General features: G+C 47.2%; 1 protein-coding gene across 3 annotated transcripts in view; it reads left to right on the forward strand.

The window, feature by feature from the left end:
- The window catches only part of SFSWAP (splicing factor SWAP), a 93,169-nt gene that overhangs the window by 45,406 nt on the left and 34,447 nt on the right, over positions 1–13,316 (forward strand). For all 3 annotated transcript variants that reach the window (XM_032270868.1, XM_032270867.1, XM_032270869.1), the window contains exons 8-11: positions 2,441–2,684; positions 3,652–3,783; positions 4,697–4,790; positions 5,750–5,921. In XM_032270868.1, the coding sequence (XP_032126759.1) occupies positions 2,441–2,684; positions 3,652–3,783; positions 4,697–4,790; positions 5,750–5,921 (642 nt within the window). The remainder of the gene's footprint in view (positions 1–2,440; positions 2,685–3,651; positions 3,784–4,696; positions 4,791–5,749; positions 5,922–13,316) is intronic.

The raw sequence follows: 13,316 nt of genomic DNA on the forward strand, positions 1-13,316 counted from the left end.
CCCCATCACCCTGGAGTGCAGTGGTATAATGAGCTCACCCCATCATCCTGGAGTGCAGTGGTATAATGAGCTCACCCCATCACCGTGCAGTGCAGTGCTATAATGAGCTCACCCCATCACCCTGCAGTGCAGTGCTATAATGAGCTCACCCCATCACACCTGGAGTGCAGGGCTATAATGAGCTCACTGCAACCCCGAACTTGGGCACAAGCCATCCCCCTGCCACAGCCTTCCGAGTACCTGGGACTATAGGTGTGTACCATGCCCAGCTCATTTATTTTATGTTGTTTTATTTTTTTGGAGATGGGGTCTTGCAGTATTGCCCAGGCCTCAAGCATCCTCCTACCTCAGCCTCCCAAAGTTCTGGGATGACAGGTGTGACCCACTGCACCCAGCCTAAATTCTTCATTGTATTTTAGCCAACATTTTTGATGTTTGCAGTGAATGAGTAGTCTGCCATTTTGCCAGTGCTGTTTTTTTTTTTAACATTTTGTTTTTATTTAACAAGATGGAAGGCTCAGGAAGGTCATATAGACTAACAGACTGCATGTTCTTTCAAAGGAATGGTGCTCAGCTTTGAAAACAGGTTTATTCATCTCTGTTGTATTCCAGTGTGATTGCACTTTACACAGGTACATAAAGAATGTAGGTATCGGGTTGGAGCTGCATAATATGTACCACTGGTTGAAATAATTATAAACGGTTTTGTTTGTTTTTATGAATTCTTTGTGGCCCCAGTTTAAAACATATTTGGGCTTCTTTTTAGGAATGAGACTGGCTGTCCAGCACAGGACACGGGGTATCTGTCCTTCCTGCTGAGGTGGGAGGCCTGAGACCTGACAGCAGCCAGTCCATGATGGAGTTAGAGAACCCAGCCCTCCCCAGAGCCAAGGGCACATTGGGCTGCGCTCTCTCCCTGGAGTGTTGGCTTCACACTGGGCTCGAAGGAAGCATCTATCCCTGATGACTCCAGCAGGGAGCCGGTGTGAGCAGCAGCTCCTCTCTTCCAGGGATGACGTTGTCTCTCACAGAAGCACCTGCTTCTGTTTGGATCCTGATTTTGATAGGAGAGCCTGTGTCGGACCATTGGGTCAGTTCGTCCACCCAGCACACACTCTGTGCTCAGTACAGAGGCTGCAGAGACAGTGAAGACAGGACCACCCTCTGTCAGCCGCCTCCCCCTTGCATCTAAGGGTCTCATCCCTGCCCCTGGCCTTTTGTCAGAGATGTTACACAGATATTTCTCTGTTAATGGCAATATGGAGAACATTGAGTCCATGTATCTTATTTTGAAAATTTGGGACATTGCTGTTTCTGCATAACAGTGGTTGGTGTGTAAATAACATGGAGCTAGAGAATGACAGTTTGGGAGTTCATGTATACATAGTTAATTTAAATAAAAAGTCGTTAACAGCTGGGGAATATGCCTGTGGCACATAGGAATTAATGCTGCCTTGCCAATCTAAGGTGAAAAGGTCGAGAAATTCTAAGTTGTACTTCTGAAATTTTTCTCTGCATGGCATATATTACTGGAAACCATGGTTAAGCTTTCACTGTTTTTCAGTGTTACTGTTTTAAGGTGAATTAATGGAAAATGAAGATAAAAGTTTTAATTAGAAAAATATTTTTGCCATCTTCTAATAAAGATGAAGGAATTAAATCTCTCTATAGTCAGAACTAGTTGCATAACAGAACTGGAAATTAAATTTCATAATTAATCACTGAATCATCTGTGATTCGTGGTTCTGAACATTAGCCCCCAAAAGGATAAACACACAGGGTGTTTAGTTAAGACAGTGCGCCGCTACCCTACAGATACTTGCACGTGGGCACAGAATACGTGGGAAGATGCCACACATCTGTCTATGACAGAAATGCCCAGAACCAGGCTCAGTGCCCTGGGAACTCCCTGAATAAGCTCCTGCACAGCATGTGTTTCGGGGGCTGCGGGCTGCCTCCAGAGGGGGTGGTTTCCAGATGAATGTGTGAACAGCAGAGCACGCTGCCTCGAGAATGAAGGTTGTTTTGGGAGTGAGAGATGCCAGAGGCATTTCCTCACGTGTGCAACTCTGAGCATAGGCGACCTTGGTGGGCCGTGTGAGAAAGGAGTAGAGGGGACTGTTCCCAGCCTGCACATTTTGAAGTTAAGGAGAACATTAATTTATCTAGAGAATATTCACGTTTGGTGGCTTTAAATGTCCTCATGCCGTTCACTTTCCATCTGTCTTTGGATATGTGTTGTGGCTTTGCCTGGTTCTTCTAAACTACATACTGCACAGACAGCCCTCTTGTATCAGAAAAATCTAGAAAACGGTGTGGTTGGAAATGGGCAGAGGCAACGCTGCACCTTGCCGCGGGGAGGGCTCTTGTGACTGCGTTGTGGACTCACGGACCAGCCTGTCACCGGCTGTGCTCACGCCTGGGAAATGTGTCTTCACAGCGACCGTGGCCGCCATGTATTACAGCTACTACATGCTGCCGGACGGCACTTACTGCCTGGCACCGCCCCCTCCAGGAATCGACGTGGCCACCTACTATAGCACCCTGCCTGCTGGCGTGACCGTGTCTAACTCCCCCGGAGTGACCACCACCGCCCCACCGCCTCCCGGGACCACGCCACCGCCACCCCCAACCACGGCAGAGACAAGCAGTGGGGCCGCCACCACCACCACCACCACCACAAGGTAGGGGCAGCATCCGCCGCCGCCTGCTGTGAGTCACTCAGCACCGCGGTCACTGGGGCTGTCTGTCTCCATGGGAGGCTTGTAATCTGGATCACAGACAGGGGTCTCCATTACCTGAGTAGTTATTATTCCCTGGAAAACAGAAATTGTCATAGCACAGACTTTTTAGCCTTGAAGTCAAACCACGTCTAAAGTTGAATTCATTAGCATTGCTTGCTGGCCCCAGATCTCCAGCATCTGTTCCTGCGCTTTGTGTGAGTCTCAGTCGAGCTGTGCTAGGCAGAATCGGTGTGCACTGAAACTGCAGTTGTTTGCAAAACGTGCCGAGTTCATAACGTTGATACAGGTGATGTTGGGGTGCTCAAGTCTCTCCCAGGCCGTTAGCAGGTGGTGGGGACAGGGGCTGGCAGCTACTTTAGTCGACCTGTGAAGCCATCAGCAGAGCCCCAGCTTCTCCAGCAGCAAGGGCCCCCAGCGCTCTTGGGACAAGTATGAGACTGGTGCTTTACAGAGGGGCTGGAATGCCGTGCCCTGAAAGGAGGCTCTTGGGAAATGCAGTACAGGGCAGCTTCTGTTAAAACGGCTCTTCCTGCTCATGCTGAGCAAGTCAAACCTGAAATGAAGGAGGCTGAATCACGCTTGTTGACTTTTTTTTCAATATAACAACAAAAAACCCACTTATTCTTGGTTATTTCTAAGAATTAGCTTGTGATTGGAGGGAAATGTTAATTAGTAGGAAAAATGCACCTTTTATCACTAAAATCCCCATTTTCACTCTTGACAACAATCCTGTGTAATTGACTTGGATTTCTGTCATATGCGTTACCTTCAGCAGGAGCCTCCCCTGTGTACTATTTATAACTCACATGTCTCTCTGGGTATCTGAGGCGATGAGGACCCCCTAGCAACCGGGACTGAGCTGGGTGAGCCCCTGAGGCCTGGGGGCTCACAGACTCTTCTCCTGCAGTGCACTTGCCCCCGTGGCCGCCATCATCCCCCCGCCCCCTGATGTCCAGCCTGTGATTGACAAGCTGGCCGAGTATGTCGCCCGGAACGGCCTGAAGTTCGAGACCAGTGTTCGTGCCAAGAACGATCAAAGGTCAGATGAAGAGTTTTATCTATGATAGGTGTATGGTATTTGAGTAGGTATATGGTATTTGGGGGTTTTGTTTAGCCTTTTTTTTAAAATGTAGGGACAGAATTAATTTTTTAATGTTTTTAATCCTTTTCTTGGCTCAAGTGCCCTTTTTTGTTGTTGTTTTTGAGAAGGAGTCTCACTCTGTCTCCCAGGCTGGAGTGCAATGGCACGATCTCGGCTCGCTGCAACTTCCGCCTCCTAGAAACAAGTAATTCTCCTGCCTCAGCCTCCCGACTAGCTGGGATTACAGGCGCGCACCACCACGCCTGGCTAATTTTTGTAATTTACTAGAGTTGGGGTTTCACCATGTTGGCCAAGCTCGTCTCAAACTCCTGACCTCAAGTGATCAACATACCTCAGCCTCCCAAAGTGCTGGGACTACAGGCATGAGCCACGACACCCAGCCATTATCTTTAGATAAATACCATTTTTAATTGGCTTGTTAAATTGCTTAGAGTTTGAGTGGTGTTTTTAAATTATGTTACCTGTTTTTTGTTTCGTGTTTTAAGTAAGAATTTTGAAGCTACCTAAAATAAAAACCTGGAATTCATGGTTTTCAAGAATGTGCCTTAAAAATCTAGATGCAAACCCCTCTTTTTAAAAACCAAGTGATGCCCCGCGCCTCGGTACTAGTAAAGCATAAAAGTATGACGTCACATTTGCAGTATGACCTGTGTAATCCTGGGCAAACGATTTCTCCCGCTGTGTGGACTCTTCCTCATCTGTAAAATGAGTGCCTATAATAGTGACCACCTTGTGGGATTGTTGAGATCATTAAAGAGCTAGTCATCTTAAAGTGCTGAGAACGGGGTCTCTTGTTACTGCAGTGCACTTGTCTTGATAAATGACCCGTTTTCTTTCCGTTTCTGCTCAGATTTGAGTTCCTGCAGCCGTGGCACCAGTATAATGCCTATTATGAGTTTAAGAAGCAATTCTTCCTCCAGAAAGAAGGGGGCGATAGCACGCAGGTACGTGTCTGAACACAGGGAGGCTGTGAAGCTGACAGGTGGCTCTGCCTTCCACATCAGGGGTCACTTTCTGTTTATTCTCCTCCGAGTGAAAGGGCTGGGTGGTTCTTCCCCTTTTTAATGTATGTCTGGCGTATCCGCCTTTCACGTACCCCTTAGCTCTGGAACTTCTGTTGAAAGCATCTGCCCATGTTCATAGCATTGATGATCATTTGTCCAGCATGTTCTAAACAAAGAGAATCCTGTGTCTTCAGCTACACAATGTCTTGGCCGTCTTTGGTTTTTAGCGACATTTCACGACAGCTGTGTACCCTGCTGCTTTGGTGCTAACACGTATGAAATACATAAAACATAAGTGGGCACCTCCCGCCTGGCCAGCTGGTGCCGGGAGTCCTCTGAGTGCAGCCTCTGCCTGCCTCTGTGCGCCCTTCCCCTCACCCGGTCCCTGGCATGGTGCTCGCACCCTTGGAAGTGCTTCTTGTCCTACAGGCCCCTCTTCTGCCTTTGCTCTGCTCTTCTCCGTTATACAGACACCCTGACATTTTTGTAAAACCAGTTTTGGTGAAGACATGACATAGGCCTTGCTTCTCAGGAGATTGCTTCAGACCTTTATCTCCGATGGCCCAAACTGAAAGAAACTGACTCATCTGTACATGATGGGGATAATTTGGTATTTTTAAAGAATTCTCAGTAATCAGCATCTGAAGATTGGTTCCCAAGGCAGTATTAGGGTTTCAAAGAGTGTAATGTTTTTTCAGACAGGAGAAAATCTTCCACTCCTCTTTGATACATTCTGTTATATGAAAAATAGCAGATCTGGATTTGGGCATCTATTCCCAGTGCTACTTGGGCAGTAATGTACAATCGCTCTTGTCCAGTGAAACATGTATACCTCTCTCTTTTTTGAGAAAGTCTATATAATTTCCTGCTGACAGTTTGTAATGACATTTAATCGCTAGGCTGTGTCCACACCAGAAGAGGCTCCCACAGATTCTGCTCCTGAGAAGCCGAGTGATGCTGGGGAAGACGGAGCACCTGAAGACGCAGCCGAGGTGGGAGCACGGGCAGGCTCAGGCGGGAAGAAGGAGGCGTCATCCAGCAAAACCGTCCCAGACGGGAAGCTGGTGAAAGGTACGCTGTCACTTGCATTCTGGCCTTGCACATTCCACCTAAGTCGACAAGCCGGGATCCTCAGCGACCTCAGACTCAGCGCCCGCGCCTGCAGTCTGCGGTGGGGTTGGCGGCCCCCTCGAGGTTGCAGGGGTAAAACTCCACCGTCCGCGCTGCATCAGGCTTGCCTAGCGTGGCATTAGAGCTAACGTGGGTGTGAGCAGCTCTTAGGTATGTGTCTGTTTTACAGTCTGTTCAGAGTACTGGACATTTTTAGAAAGTTTCAAATAATGCTTCATGCTCCCTGGGACTTCTGAAACTTTATGTGCAAACTGTTGTACCAATGAAATTCATTCATTTATTTGTCAAAGCAGGTTCCTTGAGAATCTCTACCAGGCAATACTTCACTCACTCCGTTTCAGTTACTTTGTTATGTTCTTGGAGGGAGACTTTCATGTTGCAGGACAGACCTGCATGTAACACTAAAAAGAAGACAGAAGAAAAAGCCAGAGCAGGCTCGTCAGCCAGAAACCTTGTGGAAGGCCATATGGGCAGCAGTGCGCTCCCCCCGGGGGAGGGAGGTTCCGTGGGAGAGAGGTGTTCCACTGGTGGAGCGGGCGGTGCAGGACAGGAGCACAGCGCCAGGCAGAAGCCCTGTGGTGCCAGCCACCTGCCCCATGCTGAGATGTGGTGGCGGTCAGCAGTGACTGGGGGGTGGCTGGTGAAGAAGCCTTGGCCAGCTTGCCCAGGCGCTCCCCCTGGGGGAGGGGCAGCACACCTGACAGGTTTTAGCTCAGAAGAATAACTTTATCCAGTCCGGTGACTTTGTGACGCAATTAAGTCAGAGGAGCAACTTGAGAGGTTTCTGGTGGAATTGGTGGCCTGGAGTGGCGTGTGACAGGTGTTGCAGTGGGGTGAAGTGATAGCTCTTTGGTCAGAAGGAAAGGCAGCGTGAAGAAGAGAGGTTGAGAAAGTGGGCTGGGGTGGCAAGAGGGCCATCCTTTGCATGACGATGCCTTTTTGTAGGAGAAGGGTGGTCATTCAGTGGAACCAAATCAATGCAGATGAGATGAGCCACTAATGAGACGTTCACTGTTTGTGTCCTTCGGCCTCTCATTCCAGGAGTTTCCTGAGCACAAATGATTCGTCTCACCTGTCCCAGCCACCCTCACAGTCTCATTGGAATAACCAAAGAACATAATAAGTAGAGGATGAAAACAGTGATTACTCTAGAAACGGGCAGGTACTGTCTGTAAGTCAGGGTACGGGGCACACCTGGAGTTCACAGGGAAGTACCAGTGAAACCCAGGGCAGTGATCCCAGGAGAGTCAGCCATCAGTCACAGGGCAGCCAGGAGGCTGGAGCAGACTGGGAGCACCCCAGAGGAGGCAGCACCCATCCCTTCTCACACCCCAGAAAACACCACAGCCCAAGCCTGCCTCCTGCTCCAGGGGTTGTGAGCCCAGTGAAGGCACCTGGCCCCAGCCAGCTGTGGGGCCCGCAGAGGAGCAGCCCAGCACACAAGGCTGCTGCCAGCCAGATGGCTTCCTCCACACTTCCCTGGTTGTCCAAGAACCTAGCAGATGAAACAGCACACCCAGAAGTTTCCCATCTACATCCACCCAAGCCTGAGACACTTGAACAGAGAGCTACTACTCAATATCCCACTAAACCCATGCCAACTCTCAATTCCCAAAATGCACAGGCCAGCCTCTCTCTGAAAGGATAAGGAGACAAACTTCATTGTGCCCACAGAGATTTCAAAGTTCAGGAGACACATCTGAGCCTCCAGGCGTCTGGGCATCTCTGAGACAGATTCCTGCATAACAGGAGAAAAATCTTTAGGTCTCATGTGTATTCCACAAAATAGAAAATATTATAAAACTAGTGCTACTGCTAATCTGACATGTGGGAAAGATTGCTTAGAAATAAATTGCTGTGGAGTGTGGTGGCCCACACCTGTAATCCCAGCACTTTGGGAGGCTGAGGCAGGCAGATCACTTGAGTCCAGGAGTTCGAGACCAGCCTGGGCAACGTGACAAAACTCCATCTCTGCTAAAAATCAAAAAATTTAGCCTGGAGTGGTGGTGCACGCCTGTAGTACCAGCTCCTCACGGGGGCTGTGAAGTGGGAGGATCACTTAAGCCTGGGAGGTGGAGACCAGCCTGGACAACATTGTGAGACCATGTCTCTGCAAAAAAAATAAAATTAGCCAGGCATGATGGCACACATCTGGCTCCCAGCTACCTGGGAGGCTAAGATGGGATGATCATGTGAGCCCAGGAGGCAGAGGTTGCAGTGAGTCGAGACCACGCCACTGTGCTCCAGCCTGCGCAACAGAGGAAAAAAGTCATAGATTTTTTTCAAGTACACAAGATACAACTAGAAGTTAACACTAGAAAATAAAGTATACAAGAACATATATTGTTTTAAATTTGAATGAGTTTGAAAATCAGTAAAAAATAGCATTTTCTAAGAAAACATAAGTTACTGAAATTATTTCATAAAGAAATAAGGAACTGACATAGATCTATAGACCTGAAAGGACTTTTTAAATAGTTGGTTAGTGAAATACCTCTACACCCAGGCAGTCAGCCAAGACAAATTAAAGGTCAAGTTAATTCACCCTCAAGAAATAGAAGCCTACATCATTAAAGCCACTCCAGAGCATTAAGAAAGATGAGAAAATATGAAGCTCTCAAAGCTTGGCAATCTGTAGACCACAATCACAAGTATAGATGTGAAAATAGTACATTGAATATGAAAACAGCAATAGCTTATGAGCAAGTAGGATTGTTCCAGGAGCCCCAGTATGTCACAAAAGGAGAAGATCTTCTGGTATTATTAACAGGCGAGTGGCTTTCTCAGATGCCAAGAAGGCAGCAATATTCTCTCAGATTTGTATGATTTTGTATGATGAAATGACTTTAGTGTAACAATAATTGATGATGGGAAAACAGGCTTTCCATTTTGAAAAATAAGACACATATTTGACAACCATAATTCCATATAAATTCAGTATTTAAATGTAAAATATAAAAGTAGAAAAATACAAAGGTAATTTTCCAAAATAATCTTGGAGCTGGAAAGAAGCGTCTAAGAACTGAAGCCGTAAATCAGGGAAAGATTAGTAGGTCTAATGGGGGCATAGCCTGAGTAAAATTAAAAGACAAATGGAGAAATGGCAGTGATTGCCAACATACAGAGATAAAGGTTAGCATCCTTACTACAGAAAAAGCCTTTATAATTCAGTAAGAAAAGACAGTGACTGCCCTGGAGAAGTAGACAAAGGACATGAAAAGATGGTTACAAAAAGAAAAATCGATGGCCAGTAAATATATTTGTTCAGTGTATCCTCATTAACAAGTTGTTATTTTTTGCCTTTAATTGATAAAGTTTAACAAGTAACAATGGTAAAGAGGCTGTGGGCAGTGGGAACACTGCTTTTAGAAGTATGAGTTGATACAACCCAGCAGTGTGGACCGAATTTTAAATGCAAATGACCTTCTACTCCTAGAAACGTGTGTTTTACTAAGATGTCTATACAAGGATGTTCCTTGTACGGCATGTTTGTCTTTTAAAATAAAAAAACTGGAAACTGTTATGGGAAATTGTGAATTGGCATGTCCATACTCTTTACTGCTAAGTGAACTGTGTCGACGTGGAAACGTGTCTACACTGTAAAGGAGTAGAACAGGGAGCTTGTGCCCCATTTTACACACACATGTATATTACACGTGTCTCCCCAGGCATCCACTAACTACAGTCAGATGATTTTTTTCCATATTGGAATTGCAGTTGGTCTTTATTTTTGCTCATATGTTTTCCGATGTTCCCATAGAGAAAATGCATATCACTTTTAAGTTAGAAGTTAGCAATAAAAGTTGTTAGCTAAAAAACAGAAACCTATTTACTATGGAAGATGGAGGATTCACTCAGGGGTGCCAGAGGCCACGTCAGCCACACGTCTGTCCCTATGTGGCCCTGTCCTGCACCGGCTGGGAGCTGGCAGACCAGTGGCGGGTGAATGCACAACCATAGTGAGTGGTGTGCAGGAAAGAGGTTGGGCAGGCCTGTCTGAGGGGCCTCGTGGGGCCAGTCCTTGAAGAGTATGAAAGGGACAGGAGCAGAGCAGGCAGCTCTCAGGTGGAGGGCAGCCCGGTGCGGAAGTGGAGCAGTGGCCCCGACCACGCAGGGACCTGCAGCCTGGGGAAGGAACTGGGTGTTATTCTGAATGCAGCGGAACCCCTCCCTGAGGCTGCAGGACATGCTTCCATGTGCTGTGATGTCATCTGCAACGGAGATGCTAGGCAGAAGCAACAATTTTGTGATTGAAAATTCCACACAAAGAAGTAATTCCTGATTCCCTACACTGACCTATGGGACCTTGAGAAACTTAAACCTTTTCAGCCTTGGTTTTCCGGTCTCTAAAACAGGGAGCCTCTCAGTGTCCGTCCTATGGAGTTGTAAAGGCTGAGTAAGGGAGGCCTGCGGGCCAAGTGTCATAGGCCACTCTGTGTAGTGTGCACCTGCTGGCCTTGTGTCATAGGCCACTCTGTGTAGTGTGTACCTGCAGGCCAAGTATCATAGGCCATTCTGTGTAGTGTGTACCTGCCGGCCTTGTGTCATAGGCCACTCTGTGTAGTGTGTAGTCTGCGGGCTGTGTGTCATAGGCCACTCTGTGTAGTGTGTAGTCTGCAGGCCACATGTCATAGGCCACTCTGTGTAGTGTGTAGTCTGTGGGCCGTGTGTCATAGGCCACTCTGTGTAGTGTGTACCTGTGGGCCACGTTTCATGGGCCACTCTGTGTAGTGTGCACCTGCGGGCCACGTGTCATAGGCCACTCTGTGTAGTGTGTGTCATCTGTGGACCACGTGCCATAGGCCACTCTGTGTAGTGTGCACCTGCGGGCCACATGTCATAGGCCACTCTGTGTAGTGTGTCATCTGTGGGCCACGTGTCATAGGCCACTCTAGTGTGTCGTCTGTGGACCACGTGTCATAGGCCACTCCGTGTAGTGTGCATCTGCAGGCTGTGTGTCATAGGCCACTCTGTGTAGTGTGTCGTCTGTGGGCTGTGTGTCATAGGCCACTCTGTGTAGTGGATAGTTGTGCTTTTTGGCTTTGTGTTTCATGTGAATAGATACTAGGTTTAAAATGTCTACTTGAGAGGCCAGGGCGGGCGGATCACCTGAGGTCAGGAGTTCACGACCAGCCTGGCCAACATTGCAAAACCCAGTCAAAATACAAAATACAAAATACAAAATTTCACTGGGCATGGTGGCAGGCGCCAGTAACCCAAGCTACTCAGGAGGCTAAGGCAGGAGAATCACTTCAGTTCCGGAGGCAGAGGTTGCAGTGAGCTGGGATTGCTCCACTGCACTCCAGCCTGGGTGACAAGAGCGAGACTCTGTCTTAAAAAAAAAAAAAAAAAAGTCTACTTGAGTCTGGCACGGCAGCTCATGCTTATAATCCCAGCACTCCAGGATGCTGCAGCAGGAGGATCACTTGAGGCCAGGAAGTCAAGGCTGCAATCAGCCATGATGGCACCACTGCAGCCCAGGCAACACAGTGGGACCCTGCCTCAAAAAGAGTAGATAGAATAAAATGTAAGGTGAAATCAGCATTGCTAGGAAGTGTTCCACAAGCTTTCATCTATTATATTACTCTTATTTGTTGATTGCATATTTTTCTAATTTGGGGAGAAGGTTTGGGAATACCGTTTTAAGATCGTTTTGTGATATATTTTAGTCTAGCCCCTTCCTTGTTAGTCTTGGTTTTTTGTTTTGTTTTTTGACACGGAGTCTCACTCTGTCACCCAGGCTGGAGTGCAGTGGCGTGATTTTGGCTCACTGCAACCTCTGCCTCCCAGGTTCAAGCGATTTTCCTGCCTCAGCCTCCCAAGTAGCTGGGACTACAAACACACACCACCAAGCCCAGCTAATTTTTATATTTTTAGTAGCAATGCAGTTTCATCATGTTGGCCAGGCTGGTCTCGAACTCCTGACCTCAGGTGATCCACCTCGGCCTCCCAAAGTGCTGGGATTATAGGCGTGAGCCACCACACTTGACCAGTTTTTTGTTTTTTGTTTTTCTTATGGAAAATCTCAAACATGTACAAAAACAGACATAACGACTGCTCATACCCCGTACACATGCTCATCATCTGGCTTCAGCTGCCAGCCCTGGGGATGGCACTACCTTAGGTGTCTCAGTCACTTTATTAAATGCCACTTGCAGAATATTCTGAAGTCATTCCCCATCGTCATAGCACTTTTTCCATGAATACTTTAGTGTGTACCTCTAAAAGTAAAGACTTTTAAAAATATAACCACAATAAAATGGTTAATAATGCCTATCCTTACAAAACACATTTTCAGTTCCTTGTGTGTTTTTTAGGGGGGTTGTTATGAATGTAAATACACACTGCACAAGTAGGGGTGGCATTGTGCAGATAATACCAGGCTCCTTTTGCTGCTGCATATTTTGCCTTATGAAATACTGCTCTCCCGGCCTTGGCATCTGGGTGTGTGCCTGGTCACTCGAGGCGGTCATTGATGAAAAGTGGTTACATTGCAGAGGGTCTGGGCTGTCACATACCTAACTGTCTGCTTCACATCACACATGGGTTTAGAGCTGTAAAATGCTAAAGCAGGAGGACCTCCTCCAGGGCCAGCCAGGTAGCCCCCACTGTGCTCCAGCCGCAGACTCAGACTTTGCAGCCCTTCTAGAACCTGCCTTGTTTACCCAGAGCCCACTCCCTCTCAGTCACCTGGTTCGCAGTGCACTTAACGTCCCCTTCCTTGTGGGTTACTTGAATAGTCTTCATAAATAATAACTAATATTTTTGAAAATACAATACCTTATTGCAGCCAATGAGCTCTTGCCAAGAGCCATTTATCACAGCATCTAAAAGAGGAAGGGACTCAGTGTTCATTGAGTGTTGGGGGGGAGCACGGGAAGATGATTTTTTTCTTTGGGGCCTCTGTATTTCTGTTAAATTTAACTGAATATTCCAGGAGGAGGGATTGCTCCTAAATTTTTGTTACGCTGGGTTTGAAATTTTCTTACAGGTATGGAAAATGGTCTAACATAATGCCTGTCACAAGTAGGTAAAAATGTTTGCTGAATAAAGGCATGGATTCTGTCATTTTTACTTTGTAAGAAAAGGTTATTTTATGTAATGGGGAATTTCCCTCTTTATAGTGGAGTCACATCATATGCCTGCTGAGGCAAATTCAGATATATGCTGAGCCGTGAACATATTTTTAAAGAAAAATGACAATAATTGACCATTAAAAATTGCAGGTGACTGCCCTGGCATCAGCAAATGTGTCCCTGCCGTGCAGTCCCCCAGTGAGTGCGGTTCCCACAGCGTGGGCTGCCCTGCCGTGGGACGCGGTTTAGGGGCTCGCCC

Source organism: Sapajus apella, unplaced genomic scaffold, assembly GCF_009761245.1.
Source record: "Sapajus apella isolate SASKATOON/1434 unplaced genomic scaffold, GSC_monkey_1.0 scaffold218, whole genome shotgun sequence".
In the NCBI taxonomy this organism is placed as follows: Eukaryota; Metazoa; Chordata; class Mammalia; order Primates; family Cebidae; genus Sapajus; species Sapajus apella.